The following is a 17,707-nucleotide window of genomic DNA, read 5'->3' on the forward strand; positions in this document are numbered from 1 at the left end:
GCTCTAACCACTAGGCTACCTGCTGGTTACTAGTCCAATGCTCTAACCACTAGTCTACCTGCTGGTTACTAGTCTAACGCTCTAACCACTAGGCTTCCTGCTGGTTACTAGTCTAACGCTCTAACCACTGGGCTACCTGCTGGTTACTAGTCCAACGCTCTAACCACTAGTCTTCCTGCCACCCCAGTGAACACTGAACAACAACACATGGACCGATGATTAATGACACTTTGAACGCAGCCCATTCTCATCCCCTACCAGCCCTCACTCACCTGCTTCTCTCAGCATCCCCTACCAGCCCTCACTCACCTGCTTCTCTCAGCATCCCCAACTAGCCCTCACTCACCTGCTTCTCTCAGCATCCCCTACCAGCCCTCACTCACCTGCTTCTCTCAGCATCCCCTACCAGCCCTCACTCACCTGCTTCTCTCTGCATCCCCTGCCAGCCCTCACTCACCTGCTTCTCTCAGAATCCCCTGCCAGCCCTCACTCACCTGCTTCTCTCAGAATCCCCTACCAGTCATCACTCACCTGCTTCTCTCAGAATCCCCTACCAGTCATCACTCACATGCTCCTCTCAGCATCCCCTACCAGCCCTCACTCACCTGCTTCTCTCAGCATCCCCTACCAGCCCTCACTCACCTGCTTCTCTCAGCATCCCCTACCAGCCCTCACTCACCTGCTTCTCTCTGCATCCCCTACCAGCCCTCACTCACCTGCTTCTCTCTGCATCCCCTACCAGCCCTCACTCACCTGCTTCTCTCTGCATCCCCTGCCAGCCCTCACTCACCTGCTTCTCTCAGAATCCCCTACCAGTCATCACTCACCTGTTTCTCTCTGCATCCCCTGCCAGCCCTCACTCACCTGCTTCTCTCAGAATCCACTACCAGCCCTCACTCACCTGCTTCTCTCAGCATCCCCTACCAGTCATCACTCACCTGCTTCTCTCAGCATCCACTACCAGCCCTCACTCACCTGCTTCTCTCAGCATCCCCTACCATCCCCCTCTCACCTGCTTCTCTCTGTCCGCTCTTCATGCCCATCTATTCCTCTCGGTTTTATAATATAATGTAGCCGTGATGGCGAGCGGGGACCCTGATGAGTCTTCTGTTACATCGCTGGCTTGGCTTGCTCTGCTCCCATGTTGATACATTGTATCATTTCATCGCCTGTTAGAACCAAGAGCACAGGCCAGTCGGAGTTGATTATGAAGCCAAGATCAATGATATAAAGAATGATGGGAAAAAAACGTTGGAGTACTTTAAATGAAATGATGGGCAGAATTCAACTCCATCTTTCATCCAATCAGATGGCTTATTCATCACAATTACTTCATTGGAAAAGTGGGCAAACCTTAGGCAGGAAATGCCAACAACGAACAGTGAGCAATCGTATTCATGCATAAAAAAAACTAATAATGACAGAGAAAAGCATTGCAAGTTGGAATTTTGTAAAGTTAGTGAGGGAGAGGTGGGGAAATTATTGTTAACGATCAATAATGACAAACTTCCTGGCATTGACAACTTAGATGGAAAGCTACTGAGGATGGTGGCTGACTATAGCCACTCCTATCTGTCAGATCTTTCATCTGAGCCTCGAGGAAAGTCTTTGTCCTCAGGCCTGGAGGGAAGCCAAAGTCATTCCGCCACCCAAGAGTGGTAAAACGGCCTTTACTGGTTCTAACAGCAGACCTATTAGCTTGCTGCCAGCTCTTAGCAAACTGTTGGAAAAAAATTGTGTTTGATCCAAATACAATGCTATTTCTCTGTAAACAAATTAACAACAGACTTTCAGCATGCTTATAGAGAAGGGCACTCAACATGTACTGCACTGACACAAATGACTGATGATTGGTTGAAATACATTGATAATAAGATTCTGGGAGCTGTAATGTTAGATCTCATTGCAGCCTTTGATATTATTCTTCAAACATGTTTTTTCAACAACAGGTTATGGCTTTTCAACCTCTGCCATATTGTAGATTCAGAGCTATCTATCTAATAGAACTCAAAGGGTTTTCTTTAATGGAAGCTTCTCTAATGTCAAACATGTAAAGTGTGGTGTACCTCAGGGCAGCTCTCTAGGCCCTCTACTCTTTTCTATATGACCCATATTACCAGAGGTCTTGTCTCTAGTCTAAACAGTTATATAATATGACCCATATTACCAGAGGTCTGGTCTCTAGTCTAAACAGTTATATAATATGACCCATATTACCAGAGGTCTGGTCTTGTCTCTAGTCTAAACAGTTATATAATATGACCCATATTACCAGAGGTCTGGTCTCTAGTCTAAACAGTTATATAATATGACCCATATTACCAGAGGTCTGGTCTGGTCTCTAGTCTAAACAGTTATATAGACCATATTACCAGAGGTCTGGTCTCTAGTCTAAATACAGGTCTATCTAATATTACCAGAGGTCTGGTCTTGTCTCTAGTCTAAACAGTTATATAATATGACCCATATTACCAGAGGTCTTGTCTCTAGTCTAAACAGTTATATAATATGACCCATATTACCAGAGGTCTGGTCTCTAGTCTAAACGGTTATATAATATGACCCATATTACCAGAGGTCTTGTCTCTAGTCTAAACAGTTATATAATATGACCCATATTACCAGAGGTCTTGTCACGAGTCTAAACGGTTATATAATATGACCCATATTACCAGAGGTCTTGTCTCTAGTCTAAACGGTTATATAAATATGACCCATATTACCAGAGGTCTGGTCTCTAGTCTAAACAGTTATATAATATGACCAGAGGTCTGGTCTCTAGTCTAAACAGTTATATAATATGACCCATATTACCAGAGGTCTGGTCTCTAGTCTAAACAGTTATATAATATTACCAGAGGTCTGGTCTCTAGTGTAAACAGTTATATAATATGACCCATATTACCAGAGGTCTGGTCTCTAGTCTAAACAGTTATATAATATGACCAGAGGTCTGGTCTCTAGTCTAAACAGTTATATAATATGACCCATATGACCAGAGGTCTGGTCTGGTCTCTAGTCTAAACAGTTATATAATATGACCCATATTACCAGAGGTCTGGTCTCTAGTCTAAACGGTTATATAATATGACCCATATTACCAGAGGTCTGGTCTCTAGTCTAAACAGTTATATAATATGACCCATATTACCAGAGGTCTGGTCTGGTCTCTAGTCTAAACAGTTATATAATATGACCCATATTACCAGAGGTCTGGTCTCTAGTCTAAACAGTTATATAATATGACCCATATTACCAGAGGTCTGGTCTGGTCTCTAGTCTAAACAGTTATATAATATGACCCATATTACCAGAGGTCTGGTCTCTAGTCTAAACAGTTATATAAATTACCCATATTACCAGAGGTCTGGTCTCTAGTCTAAACAGTTATATAATATGACCCATATTACCAGAGGTCTTGTCACGAGTCTAAACGGTTATATAATATGACCCATATTACCAGAGGTCTTGTCTCTAGTCTAAACGGTTATATAAATATGACCCATATTACCAGAGGTCTGGTCTCTAGTCTAAACAGTTATATAATATGACCAGAGGTCTGGTCTCTAGTCTAAACAGTTATATAATATGACCCATATTACCAGAGGTCTGGTCTCTAGTCTAAACAGTTATATAATATTACCAGAGGTCTGGTCTCTAGTCTAAACAGTTATATAAATTACCCATATTACCAGAGGTCTGGTCTCTAGTCTAAACAGTTATATAATATGACCAGAGGTCTGGTCTCTAGTGTAAACAGTTATATAATATGACCCATATTACCAGAGGTCTGGTCTCTAGTCTAAACAGTTATATAATATGACCCATATTACCAGAGGTCTGGTCTCTAGTCTAAACAGTTATATAATATGACCAGAGGTCTGGTCTTGTCTCTAGTCTAAACAGTTATATAATATGACCCATATTACCAGAGGTCTGGTCTCTAGTCTAAACAGTTATATAATATGACCCATATGACCAGAGGTCTGGTCTCTAGTCTAAACGGTTATATAATATGACCCATATTACCAGAGGTCTGGTCTCTAGTCTAAACAGTTATATAATATGACCCATATTACCAGAGGTCTGGTCTCTAGTCTAAACAGTTATATAATATTACCAGAGGTCTGGTCTCTAGTCTAAACAGTTATATAATATGACCCATATTACCAGAGGTCTGGTCTCTAGTCTAAACGGTTATATAATATGACCCATATTACCAGAGGTCTGGTCTCTAGTCTAAACAGTTATATAATATGACCCATATTACCAGAGGTCTGGTCTCTAGTCTAAACAGTTATATAATATGACCAGAGGTCTGGTCTCTAGTCTAAACAGTTATATAATATGACCCATATTACCAGAGGTCTGGTCTCTAGTCTAAACAGTTATATAATATGACCCATATTACCAGAGGTCTGGTCTCTAGTCTAAACAGTTATATAATATGACCCATATTACCAGAGGTCTGGTCTCTAGTCTAAACAGTTATATAATATGACCCATATTACCAGAGGTCTGGTCTCTAGTCTAAACGGTTATATAATATGACCCATATTACCAGAGGTCTGGTCTCTAGTCTAAACAGTTATATAATATGACCCATATTACCAGAGGTCTGGTCTCTAGTCTAAACAGTTATATAATATGACCAGAGGTCTGGTCTCTAGTCTAAACAGTTATATAATATGACCCATATTACCAGAGGTCTGGTCTCTAGTCTAAACAGTTATATAATATGACCCATATTACCAGAGGTCTGGTCTCTAGTCTAAACAGTTATATAATATGACCCATATTACCAGAGGTCTGGTCTCTAGTCTAAACAGTTATATAATATGACCCATATTACCAGAGGTCTGGTCTCTAGTCTAAACAGTTATATAATATGACCAGAGGTCTGGTCTCTAGTCTAAACAGTTATATAATATGACCAGAGGTCTGGTCTCTAGTCTAAACAGTTATATAATATGACCCATATGACCAGAGGTCTGGTCTCTAGTCTAAACAGTTATATAATATGACCCATATTACCAGAGGTCTGGTCTTGTCTCTAGTCTAAACGGTTATATAAATATGACCCATATTACCAGAGGCAACTTTTCTTTCTACTGGGATTCGCAGGCATTTGATATAATTTCACAAAACCATGTCGCGGGCGGTTTTAAACTAATCCCAGGTCGCTAATTATTGGTTTGAAAACGAACAACGTCATGTTCAGTCATGTTACCTAGCTAGCTAACAACCTGGTAACTTCACACTAGGTTTAGGCACATCTGATTGGTCCAGGAAGAAAGGACAAGGGTCTGCTTCTCATGAGATGTGATTCAAAGGTAGGAATCATATAGGCCTAATGGGAGACTAAACTATATAGGATTCATATAGGCCTAATGGGAGACTAAACTATATAGGATTCATATAGGCCTAATGGGAGACTAAACTATATAGGATTCATATAGGCCTAATGGGAGACTAAACTATATAGGATTCATATAGGCCTAATGGGAGACTAAACTATGTAGGATTCATATAGGCCTAATGGGAGACTGAACTATATAGGATTCATATAGGCCTAATGGGAGACTAAACTATATAGGATTCATATAGGCCTAATGGGAGACTAAACTATGTAGGATTCATATAGGCCTAATGGGAGACTAAACTATGTAGGATTCATATAGGGCTAATGGGAGACTAAACTATATAGGATTCATATAGGCCTAATGGGAGACTAAACTATATAGGATTCATATAGGCCTAATGGGAGACTAAACTATATAGGATTCATATAGGCCTAATGGGAGACTAAACTATATAGGATTCATATAGGCCTAATGGGAGACTAAACTATATAGGATTCATATAGGCCTAATGGGAGACCTAAACTATATAGGATTCATATAGGCCTAATGGGAGACTGAAACTATATAGGATTCATATAGGCCTAATGGGAGACTAAACTATATAGGATTCATATAGGCCTAATGGGAGACTGAACTATATAGGATTCATATAGGCCTAATGGGAGACTGAACTATATAGGATTCATATAGGCCTAATGGGAGACTAAACTATATAGGATTCATATAGGCCTAATGGGAGACTAAACTATATAGGATTCATATAGGCCTAATGGGAGACTAAACTATATAGGATTCATATAGGCCTAATGGGAGACTAAACTATATAGGATTCATATAGGCCTAATGGGAGACTAAACTATATAGGATTCATATAGGCCTAATGGGAGACTAAACTATATAGGATTCATATAGGCCTAATGGGAGACTGAACTATATAGGATTCATATAGGCCTAATGGGAGACTGAACTATATAGGATTCATATAGGCCTAATGGGAGACTGAACTATATAGGATTCATATAGGCCTAATGGGAGACTAAACTATATAGGATTCATATAGGCCTAATGGGAGACTAAACTATATAGGATTCATATAGGCCTAATGGGAGACTAAACTATATAGGATTCATATACGCCTAATGGGAGACTGAACTATATAGGATTCATATAGGCCTAATGGGAGACTAAACTATATAGGATTCATATAGGCCTAATGGGAGACTGAACTATATAGGATTCATATAGGCCTAATGGGAGACTAAACTATAAAGGATTCATATAGGCCTAATGGGAGACTGAACTATATAGGATTCATATAGGCCTAATGGGAGACTGAACTATATAGGATTCATATAGGCCTAATGGGAGACTAAACTATATAGGATTCATATAGGCCTAATGGGAGACTAAACTATATAGGATTCATATAGGCCTAATGGGAGACTAAACTATATAGGATTCATATAGGCCTAATGGGAGACTAAACTATATAGGATTCATATAGGCCTAATGGGAGACTAAACTATATAGGATTCATATAGGCCTAATGGGAGACTAAACTATATAGGATTCATATAGGCCTAATGGGAGACTAAACTATATAGGATTCATATAGGCCTAATGGGAGACTGAACTATATAGGATTCATATAGGCCTAATGGGAGACTAAACTATATAGGATTCATATAGGCCTAATGGGAGACTAAACTATATAGGATTCATATAGGCCTAATGGGAGACTAAACTATATAGGATTCATATAGGCCTAATGGGAGACTAAACTATATAGGATTCATATAGGCCTAATGGGAGACTAAACTATATAGGATTCATATAGGCCTAATGGGAGACTGAACTATATAGGATTCATATAGGCCTAATGGGAGACTAAACTATATAGGATTCATATAGGCCTAATGGGAGACTGAACTATATAGGATTCATATAGGCCTAATGGGAGACTGAACTATATAGGATTCATATAGGCCTAATGGGAGACTGAACTATATAGGATTCATATAGGCCTAATGGGAGACTAAACTATATAGGATTCATATAGGCCTAATGGGAGACTAAACTATAAAGGATTCATATAGGCCTAATGGGAGACTGAACTATATAGGATTCATATAGGCCTAATGGGAGACTAAACTATATAGGATTCATATAGGCCTAATGGGAGACTAAACTATATAGGATTCATATAGGCCTAATGGGAGACTAAACTATATAGGATTCATATAGGCCTAATGGGAGACTAAACTATATAGGATTCATATAGGCCTAATGGGAGACTAAACTATATAGGATTCATATAGGCCTAATGGGAGACTAAACTATATAGGATTCATATAGGCCTAATGGGAGACTGAACTATATAGGATTCATATAGGCCTAATGGGAGACTGAACTATATAGGATTCATATAGGCCTAATGGGAGACTGAACTATATAGGATTCATATAGGCCTAATGGGAGACTGAACTATATAGGATTCATATAGGCCTAATGGGAGACTGAACTATATAGGATTCATATAGGCCTAATGGGAGACTAAACTATATAGGATTCATATAGGTCTAATGGGAGACTGAACTATATAGGATTCATATAGGCCTAATGGGAGACTGAACTATATAGGATTCATATAGGCCTAATGGAAGACTAAACTATATAGGATTCATATAGGCCTAATGGGAGACTAAACTATATAGGATTCATATAGGCCTAATGGGAGACTGAACTATATAGGATTCATATAGGCCTAATGGGAGACTGAACTATATAGGATTCATATAGGCCTAATGGGAGACTGAACTATATAGGATTCATATAGGCCTAATGGGAGACTGAACTATATAGGATTCATATAGGCCTAATGGGAGACTAAACTATATAGGATTCATATAGGCCTAATGGGAGACTGAACTATATAGGATTCATATAGGCCTAATGGGAGACTAAACTATATAGGATTCATATAGGCCTAATGGGAGACTAAACTATATAGGATTCATATAGGCCTAATGGGAGACTAAACTATATAGGATTCATATAGGCCTAATGGGAGACTAAACTATATAGGATTCATATAGGCCTAATGGGAGACTCTCTTTCTGCTGCTCCTTACATTCTGTTTGGTGCCTAACGTTTTAAAAGTTGGGAGCAGTTTGTGTGTCAAATCATTTTATTTGTCACATACACATGGTTAGCAGATGTTAATGCGACTGTAGCGAAATGCTTGTGCTTCTAGTTCCGACCATGCAGTAATATCTAACTCGTGTGTGTGTGTGTGTGTGTGTGTGTGTGTGTGTGTGTGTGTGTGTGTGTGTGTGTGTGTGTGTGTGTGTGTGTGTGTGTGTGTGTGTGTGTGTGTGTGTGTGTGTGTGTGTGTGTGTGTGTGTGTGTGTGTGTGTGTGTGTGTGTGTGTGTGTGTGTGTGTGTGTGTGTGTGTTAACTAAACAGTAAATAAGGTTTCATGCAGTGTTGTCCCCTGACCGACACAATGACATACAGCCCATTATGCATCTATATTCAGTCCTCCCATTCCTCCAGACCAATCACAGCTAGGCGTTTGCAAATATGAGCCAATCAGCCACTCTATGCAGTATTCTATTATACACTGAACAGTGTGAATTTAAATTCAATGTGTTGTATTGACTAGAAGGGGGAAGTTAAATTCAATGTGTTGTATTGACTAGAAGGGGGAAGTTAAATTCAATGTGTTGTATTGACTAGAAGGGGAAAGTTAAATTCAATGTGTTGTATTGACTAGAAGGGGGAAGTTAAATTCAATGTGTTGTATTGACTAGAAGGGGGAAGTTAAATTCAATGTGTTGTATTGACTAGAAGGGGGAAGTTAAATTCAATGTGTTGTATTGACTAGAAGGGGGAAGTTAAATTCAATGTGTTGTATTGACTAGAAGGGGGAAGTTAAATTCAATGTGTTGTATTGACTAGAAGGGGGAAGTTAAATTCAATGTGTTGTATTGACTAGAAGGGGGAAGTTAAATTCAATGTGTTGTATTGACTAGAAGGGGGAGTTAAATTCAATGTGTTGTATTGACTAGAAGGGGGAAGTTAAATTCAATGTGTTGTATTGACTAGAAGGGGGAAGTTAAATTCAATGTGTTGTATTGACTAGAAGGGGGAAGTTAAATTCAATGTGTTGTATTGGCTAGAAGGGGGAAGTTAAATTCAATGTGTTGTATTGGCTAGAAGGGGGAAGTTAAATTCAATGTGTTGTATTGGCTAGAAGGGGGAAGTTAAATTCAATGTGTTGTATTGACTAGAAGGGGGAAGTTAAATTCAATGTGTTGTATTGACTAGAAGGGGGAAGTTAAATTCAATGTGTTGTATTGACTAGAAGGGGGAAGTTAAATTCAATGTGTTGTATTGACTAGAAGGGGGAAGTTAAATTCAATGTGTTGTATTGACTAGAAGGGGGAAGTTAAATTCAATGTGTTGTATTGACTAGAAGGGGGAAGTTAAATTCAATGTGTTGTATTGACTAGAAGGGGGAAGTTAAATTCAATGTGTTGTATTGACTAGAAGGGGGAAGTTAAATTCAATGTGTTGTATTGACTAGAAGGGGGAAGTTAAATTCAATGTGTTGTATTGACTAGAAGGGGGAAGTTAAATTCAATGTGTTGTATTGACTAGAAGGGGGAAGTTAAATTCAATGTGTTGTATTGACTAGAAGGGGGAAGTTAAATTCAATGTGTTGTATTGACTAGAAGGGGGAAGTTAAATTCAATGTGTTGTATTGACTAGAAGGGGGAAGTTAAATTCAATGTGTTGTATTGACTAGAAGGGGGAAGTTAAATTCAATGTGTTGTATTGACTAGAAGGGGGAAGTTAAATTCAATGTGTTGTATTGACTAGAAGGGGGAAGTTAAATTCAATGTGTTGTATTGACTAGAAGGGGGAAGTTAAATTCAATGTGTTGTATTGACTAGAAGGGGGAAGTTAAATTCAATGTGTTGTATTGACTAGAAGGGGGAAGTTAAATTCAATGTGTTGTATTGACTAGAAGGGGGAAGTTAAATTCAATGTGTTGTATTGACTAGAAGGGGGAAGTTCAGTGACAGGTTTTTAGGGAACGTTTAGATAACAGGAACATGTGTCTGGGGGACGGGGCGAACAGGATGCCAGGCCACCAATTTTTTTTCTTCCCCCCTCCGTGATATCGCGATACTAATTGGTATCGAGAGACTTGGCCTGGTCGTATATCGTTAGCAAAATGTTATCGTGACAACACTAGTGTGAGCTGTAGTAAGGGTCTATACCAAGGTCTTTATATTGGTCTGTAGTGGTTTGATCTGTAGTAAGGGTCTTTATAGTGGTCTGTAGTGGTTTGATCTGTAGTAAGGGTCTATACCAAGGTCTTTATAGTGGCCTGTAGTGGTTTGATCTGTAGTAAGGGTTTATACCAGGGTCTTTATAGTGGCCTGTAGTGGTTTGATCTGTAGTAAGGGTCTATACCAAGGTCTTTATAGTGGCCTGTAGTGGTTTGATCTGTAGTAAGGGTTTATACCAGGGTCTTTATAGTGGCCTGTAGTGGTTTGATCTGTAGTAAGGGTCTATACCAAGGTCTTTATAGTGGCCTGTAGTGGTTTGATCTGTAGTAAGGGTTTATACCAGGGTCTTTATAGTGGTCTGTAGTGGTTTGATCTGTAGTAAGGGTTTATACCAGGGTCTTTATAGTGGCCTGTGGTGGTTTGAATCAGGAATTATGTGAGGAGGAGTTGAAACAAACCCCAACCAGCCTAACGATCATTCCAGAGCTGGTTGTCCCAAGTGGCACCCTATTCCCGACATATAGTGCACTACATTTGACTAAGTAGTTCCACTCCCTCCTCCCACCACTGTTCCCGCCCTCCTCCCACCACCGTTCTCCCACTCCCTCCTCCCACCACCGTTCTCTCCTCCCACCACAGTCCTCCCACCACTGTTCCCTCGCTCCTCCCATGCCCTCCTCCCACCACCGTTCTCCCACTCCCTCCTCCCACCACCGTTCTCCCACTCCCTCCTCCCACCACCGTTCTCCCACTCCCTCCTCCTCCCACCACCGTTCTCCCACTCCCTCCTCCTCCCACCACCGTTCTCCCACTCCCACCACCGTTCTCCCACCACCGTTCTCCCACTCCCACCACCGTTCTCCCACTCCCTCCTCCTCCCACCACCGTTCTCCCACTCCCTCCTCCTCCCACCACCGTTCTCCCACTCCCTCCTCCTCCCACCACCGTTCTCCCACTCCCTCCTCCTCCCACCACCGTTCTCCCACTCCCTCCTCCTCCCACCACCGTTCTCCTACTCCCTCCTCCTCCCACCACCGTTCTCCCACTCCCTCCTCCTCCCACGTAAACCTATGATTTCTTTGTTTTTGGGGAACCAGCAGCAGGCGTCGTACCCATCTCTCCCTCCACTCCCCCGGGTTCTATCCCAGGGGCCCCAGTCCTCTCCCTCCACCCTCCACTCCCCCGGGTTCTAACCCAGGGGCCCCAGGCCTCTCCCTCCACCCTCCACTCCCCCGGGTTCTAACCCAGGGGCCCCAGGCCTCTCCCTCCACTCACCACTCCCCCGGGTTCTATCCCAGAGGCCCCAGGCCTCTCCCTCCACCCACTACTCCCCCGGGTTCTATCCCAGGGGCCCCAGGCCTCTCCCTCCACTCCCCCGGGTTCTGGTATCTGTTCTCTAGCCGTTCCTCTCTGTCTGTGATGTGCTGCAGGGTCTCTGTCTCTCTTAACCAGATACGTGTCTGGTTAAACTGCTTTTGTTGGGAATGAGGGTTCCCAACCAGCGGTTTACATATTCCTTCAGTAATATTGCCACAGTCATCCCGCTTAGAATCAGAAGAAGAAGAAATCAGCCAGCATGGCATTATTGAACTTCCTGTATTCCACATTGGTCACACGCTAGAGTATAGCGCTAACCAACCACAGCTATTTCATCACAGTATTAACTAGGATACTGTTTTTTCTGTGTATTTAGTCCACTTTGTCTCTATGACCTATATACATTTGGCCGTGTTTCACATCTTGCATAAGCATTTCTTGCAAGTAATCATTTCGCTGACACTGCGCTGACAAAAAAACACTTTGAATTGCCTGGTGTGCCAGATGTTTCTGCCATTTCTACTGAAAACCTCTGGGGATCTCAGGAGCTGGTCTCTGTCTCCAAGGAGGACGTCTCCTTAAACTGAAGACTTTAGATGAGGTTGACCTGTCCGTTCTCTGTCCCAGTGGTGGTTTCTGGACTTTGCAGAGAGTTTGGGCCTCCGTGACGACACACTGTTGGTTCCAGACCTCCGGAGTGATCCACAGAAACATGCTTCTCTCGTTCCTTTGAAAGCCTCAGAATGTTTGGCAGTGCCACACACACACACACACACACACACACACACACACACACACACACACACACACACACACACACACACACTGAGAACAGTGTCCTCAGAGTAACATATATCAGTCCTCCTCTTGCCAGACATAATCTATGTCCCAAATTGCACCCTGCTCCCTATATAGTGCACACTATTTAAACAGTTTTTCAGTGCACTTTTTGGTCAAAAGTAGTGCACTAAATAGGGAAAAGGGTGCCATTTTGAAATGCAGACCTAATCTCTCTCTGGCTCCAGTAGAATCTTTAAAAAAAAAAAAATGTTTTTTAGAAGCCAGGATTCCCAGAACTGTTTCCATGAACAGATATGTTGGTGTGAGATCCAGAACTGTTTCCATGAACAGATATGTTGGTGTGAGATCCAGAACTGTTTCCATGAACAGATATGTTGGTGTGAGATCCAGAACTGTTTCCATGAACAGATATGTTGGTGTGAGATCCAGAACTGTTTCCATGAACAGATATGTTGGTGTGAGATCCAGAACTGTTTCCATGAACAGATATGTTGGTGTGAGATCCAGAACTGTTTCCATGAACAGATATGTTGGTGTGAGATCCAGAACTGTTTCCATGAACAGATATGTTGGTGTGAGATCCAGAACCGTTTCCATGAACAGATATGTTGGTGTGAGATCCAGAACTGTTTCCATGAACAGATATGTTGGTGTGAGATCCAGAACTGTTTCCATGAACAGATATGTTGGTGTGAGATCAGGTCCTTTTTGGTTTTGTGGGAATGAGTTGCCTTAGAGGAAGATGTCTGTTATATTCTACTGTCTGTCTACCTGTCAGACAGGAAGCAGAACATGCTGTCTGCTAAGGGATGAATGGGCTAAAATGCCTGTCACTTTGTATACATAGGTGTGCTAAAATGCTAGCCTGTGTATAGCCTACATCAGACTGCTTAAATACAAGCCTGCACAGTAGTCGATTGCTATACTGCTAACCTATATGTGTTTACGGCAGATATGCTAACGAGTCTGCTTGTTCCCACCTCTACAGAGGAGTCTCCCATGGTGTACTGTAGGTATGCTAAAATGCTAGCCTATATATGGTTTTTACCATAGCGACGCTAATGTGCTAACCTGCGAGTGTTGCTTGTTTCTCTCTACAGAAGAGTCCTCCACAGTGCTGAAGATAGCTTCCTACATCCTGATAGGTGTAGGTGGTCTCTCCATGTTGATGGGCTTCCTGGGTTGTCTGGGGGCTATCTACGAGATCCGCTGTCTGCTGGGCCTGGTGAGCACACACACACACACACACACACACACACACACACACACGACTTACAATCAGTGGTGCATGAAGCTAAAGTCAAAATCATCTTTAAAAAATTACTGCCATCTCCAAAACCTACACAGTGGACAAAATATTAGGAACACCTGCTCTGTCCATGACACAGACTGACCAGGTGAATCCAGGTGAAAGCTATGATCCCTTATTGATGTCACCTCTTAAATCCACTTCAATCAGTGTAGATGAAGGGGAGGAGAAGGATTCTTAAACCTTGAGACAATTGAGACATGGATTGTGTATGTGGGCCATTCTAAGGGTGAAAGGGCAAGACAAAAGATTGAAGTGCCTTTGCACGGGGTATGGTAGTAGGTGTCAGGTGCACTGATTTAGTTTATCAAGGACTGCAACGATGCTGGGTTTTTCACGCTCAACAGTTTCCTGTGTATATCAAGAATGGTCCACAACCCAAAGGACATCCAGCCAACTTGACGCAACTGTGGGAAGCATTGAAGTCAACATGGGCCAGCATCCCTGTGGAACGTCTTCAACACCTTGTAGAGTCCATGCCCCGATGAATTGAGGCTGTTCCGAGGACTAAAAGGGGGTGCAACTCAATATAAGGAAGGTGTTCCTAATGTTTTGTCCACTCAGTGTATGCTAGTGTGAATGCATTACAAACTACTGCTACTGTACAGGGAGGAGTCGCTCACAAAGCCCTGTGGCTGTTCCAGTGGATATTGTAGCAACAGAAAGCCCTGTGGCTGTTCCAGTGGATATTGTAGCAACAGAAAGCCCCATGGCTGTTCCAGTGGATATTGTAGCAACAGAAAGCCCCGTGGCTGTTCCAGTGGATATTGTAGCAACAGAAAGCCCCGTGGCTGTTCCAGTGGGTATTGTAGCAACAGAAAGCCCTGTGGCTGTTCCAGTGGGTATTGTAGCAACACAAAGCCATGTGGCTGTTCCAGTGGATATTGTAGCAACAGAAAGCCCCGTGTCTGTTCCAGTGGATATTGTAGCAACAGAAAGCCCCGTGGCTGTTCCAGTGGGTATTGTAGGAACATAAAGCCCCATGGCTGTTCCAGTGGATATTGTAGCAACAGAAAGCCCCGTGTCTGTTCCAGTGGATATTGTAGCAACAGAAAGCCCCGTGGCTGTTCCAGTGGATATTGTAGCAACAGAAAGCCCCGTGGCTGTTCCAGTGGGTATTGTAGCAACAGAAAGCCCCGTGGCTGTTCCAGTGGGTATTGTAGCAACAGAAAGCCCCGTGGCTGTTCCAGTGGATATTGTAGCAACAGAAAGCCCCGTGGCTGTTCCAGTGGATATTGTAGCAACAGAAAGCCCCGTGGCTGTTCCAGTGGGTATTGTAGGAACAGAAAGCCCCATGGCTGTTCCAGTGGATATTGTAGCAACAGAAAGCCCCGTGGCTGTTACAGTGGATATTGTAACAACAGAAAGCCCTGTGGCTGTTCCAGTGGATATTGTAGCAACAGAAAGCCCCGTGGCTGTTCCAGTGGATATTGTATCAACAGAAAGCCCCGTGGCTGTTCCAGTGGATATTGTAGCAATAGAAAGCCCCGTGGCTGTTCCAGTGGATATTGTAACAACAGAAAGCCCCGTGGCTGTTCCAGTGGATATTGTAGCAGAAAGCCCCATGGCTGTTCCAGTGGATATTGTAACAACAGAAAGCCCCGTGGCTGTTCCAGTGGATATTGTATCAACAGAAAGCCCCATGGCTGTTCCAGTGGATATTGTATCAACAGAAAGCCCCATGGCTGTTCCAGTGGATATTGTATCAACAGAAAGCCCCATGGCTGTTCCAGTGGATATTGTAACAACACAAAGGAGATGATGCAGATCCTCTCCAGGGTTACTACTGTAGTTTTGATTTGGAAGTTCACATCCTAGTCAATTATTTACATACATAGTTGAATGCATAATGCATTTCTATTTGTTGATGACTGAATGATGCTGCAGGTGAGGATGTCTGGTATGTGGGTTGGGGGTTGGGCGGATGTGTTTATGCATTGTTATGACGGACTGTTGCCACGGTGATGTCGTCTCATATATCCCACGATCCTCTCTTCCTCCACAGTACTTCACCTGCCTGCTGCTGATTCTGATTGGTCAGGTGGCAGCCGGTGTACTCATCTACTTCCAGAAGGACCTGGTGAGTGATGTCACTTCCTGTTTACACCTGTTGTTGTTGGTCGGGTTCAGGAAAGAGAAACTTACTGATTGTGGCTGATAGAAATACTGTGTATAACTTTACCATTCTTACTCTACACGTCAGAAAAGTCATTTCATTTTTTGTCGTTTAGCAGACGCTCTTATCCAGAATGACTTACACTTGAGTGCCTTGCTTAAGGGCACATCGACAGATTGTTTCACCTAGTCAGCTCGGAGATTCGAACCAGCGACCTTTTTGGTTACTGGCCCAAAGCTGTTAACTGCCGCTGCTCTTAACCACTAGACTAGCTGCCAACGTCTGTTCTACACGGTGTATATGTGTACCTGAACATTCCAGAATGTTGAACACAACCTGTTCTGTAGCAAATGACTCACTACACCCTTGAGACTACACCTTGTTTAAGGACTGATTACACCTTTTTTAACTTTCAGTCAGAACACGCTACCAAAAGTTGTATTTATCCATTCTATAGGACAAGAACAACATTCTATAGGACCAGAACAACATTCTATAGGACCAGAACAACATTCTATAGGACCAGAACAACATTCTATAGGACCAGAACAACATATACATTCTATAGGACCAGAACAACATTCTATAGGACCAGAACAACATTCTATAGGACCAGAACAACAATCTATAGGACCAGAACAACATTCTATAGGACCAGAACAACATATACATTCTATAGGACCAGAACAACATTCTATAGGACCAGAACAACATTCTATAGGACCAGAACAACATTCTATAGGACCAGAACAACATTCTATAGGACCAGAACAACATTCTATAGGACCAGAACAACATATACATTCTATAGGACCAGAACAACATTCTATAGGACCAGAACAACATATACATTCTATAGGACCAGAACAACATTCTATAGGACCAGAACAACATATACATTCTACTGGACCAGAACAACATATACATTCTATAGGACCAGAACAACAATCTATAGGACCAGAACAACATATACATTCTATAGGACCAGAACAACATATACATTCTATAGGACCAGAACAACATTCTATAGGACCAGAACAACATTCTATAGGACCAGAACAACATTCTATAGGACCAGAACAACATATACATTCTATAGGACCAGAACAACATTCTATAGGACCAGAACAACATATACATTCTATAGGACCAGAACAACATTCTATAGGACCAGAACAACATATACATTCTATAGGACCAGAACAACATTCTATAGGACCAGAACAACATTCTATAGGACCAGAACAACATATACATTCTATAGGACCAGAACAACATTCTATAGGACCAGAACAACATTCTATAGGACCAGAACAACATTCTATAGGACCAGAACGACATTCTATAGGACCAGAACGACATTCTATAGGACCAGAACGACATTCTATAGGACCAGAACAACAATCTATAGGACCAGAACAACATATACATTCTATAGGACCAGAACAACATTCTATAGGACCAGAACAACATTCTATAGGACCAGAACAACATTCTATAG

General features: G+C 42.0%; 1 protein-coding gene across 1 annotated transcript in view; it reads left to right on the forward strand.

The window, feature by feature from the left end:
• Positions 1 to 16,248, forward strand: part of LOC120042931 (CD82 antigen-like) — a 49,906-nt gene extending 33,658 nt beyond the window's left edge. Inside the window, exons 4-5 of the mRNA XM_038987695.1 lie at positions 13,882 to 14,006; positions 16,096 to 16,248. Of these exons, the coding sequence (XP_038843623.1) occupies positions 13,882 to 14,006; positions 16,096 to 16,248 (278 nt within the window). The remainder of the gene's footprint in view (positions 1 to 13,881; positions 14,007 to 16,095) is intronic.
• The last annotated feature ends 1,459 nt before the right edge of the window (positions 16,249 to 17,707 follow it).

The sequence above is a fragment of the Salvelinus namaycush genome, unplaced genomic scaffold (genome assembly GCF_016432855.1).
Source record: "Salvelinus namaycush isolate Seneca unplaced genomic scaffold, SaNama_1.0 Scaffold815, whole genome shotgun sequence".
NCBI lineage: Eukaryota > Metazoa > Chordata > Actinopteri > Salmoniformes > Salmonidae > Salvelinus > Salvelinus namaycush.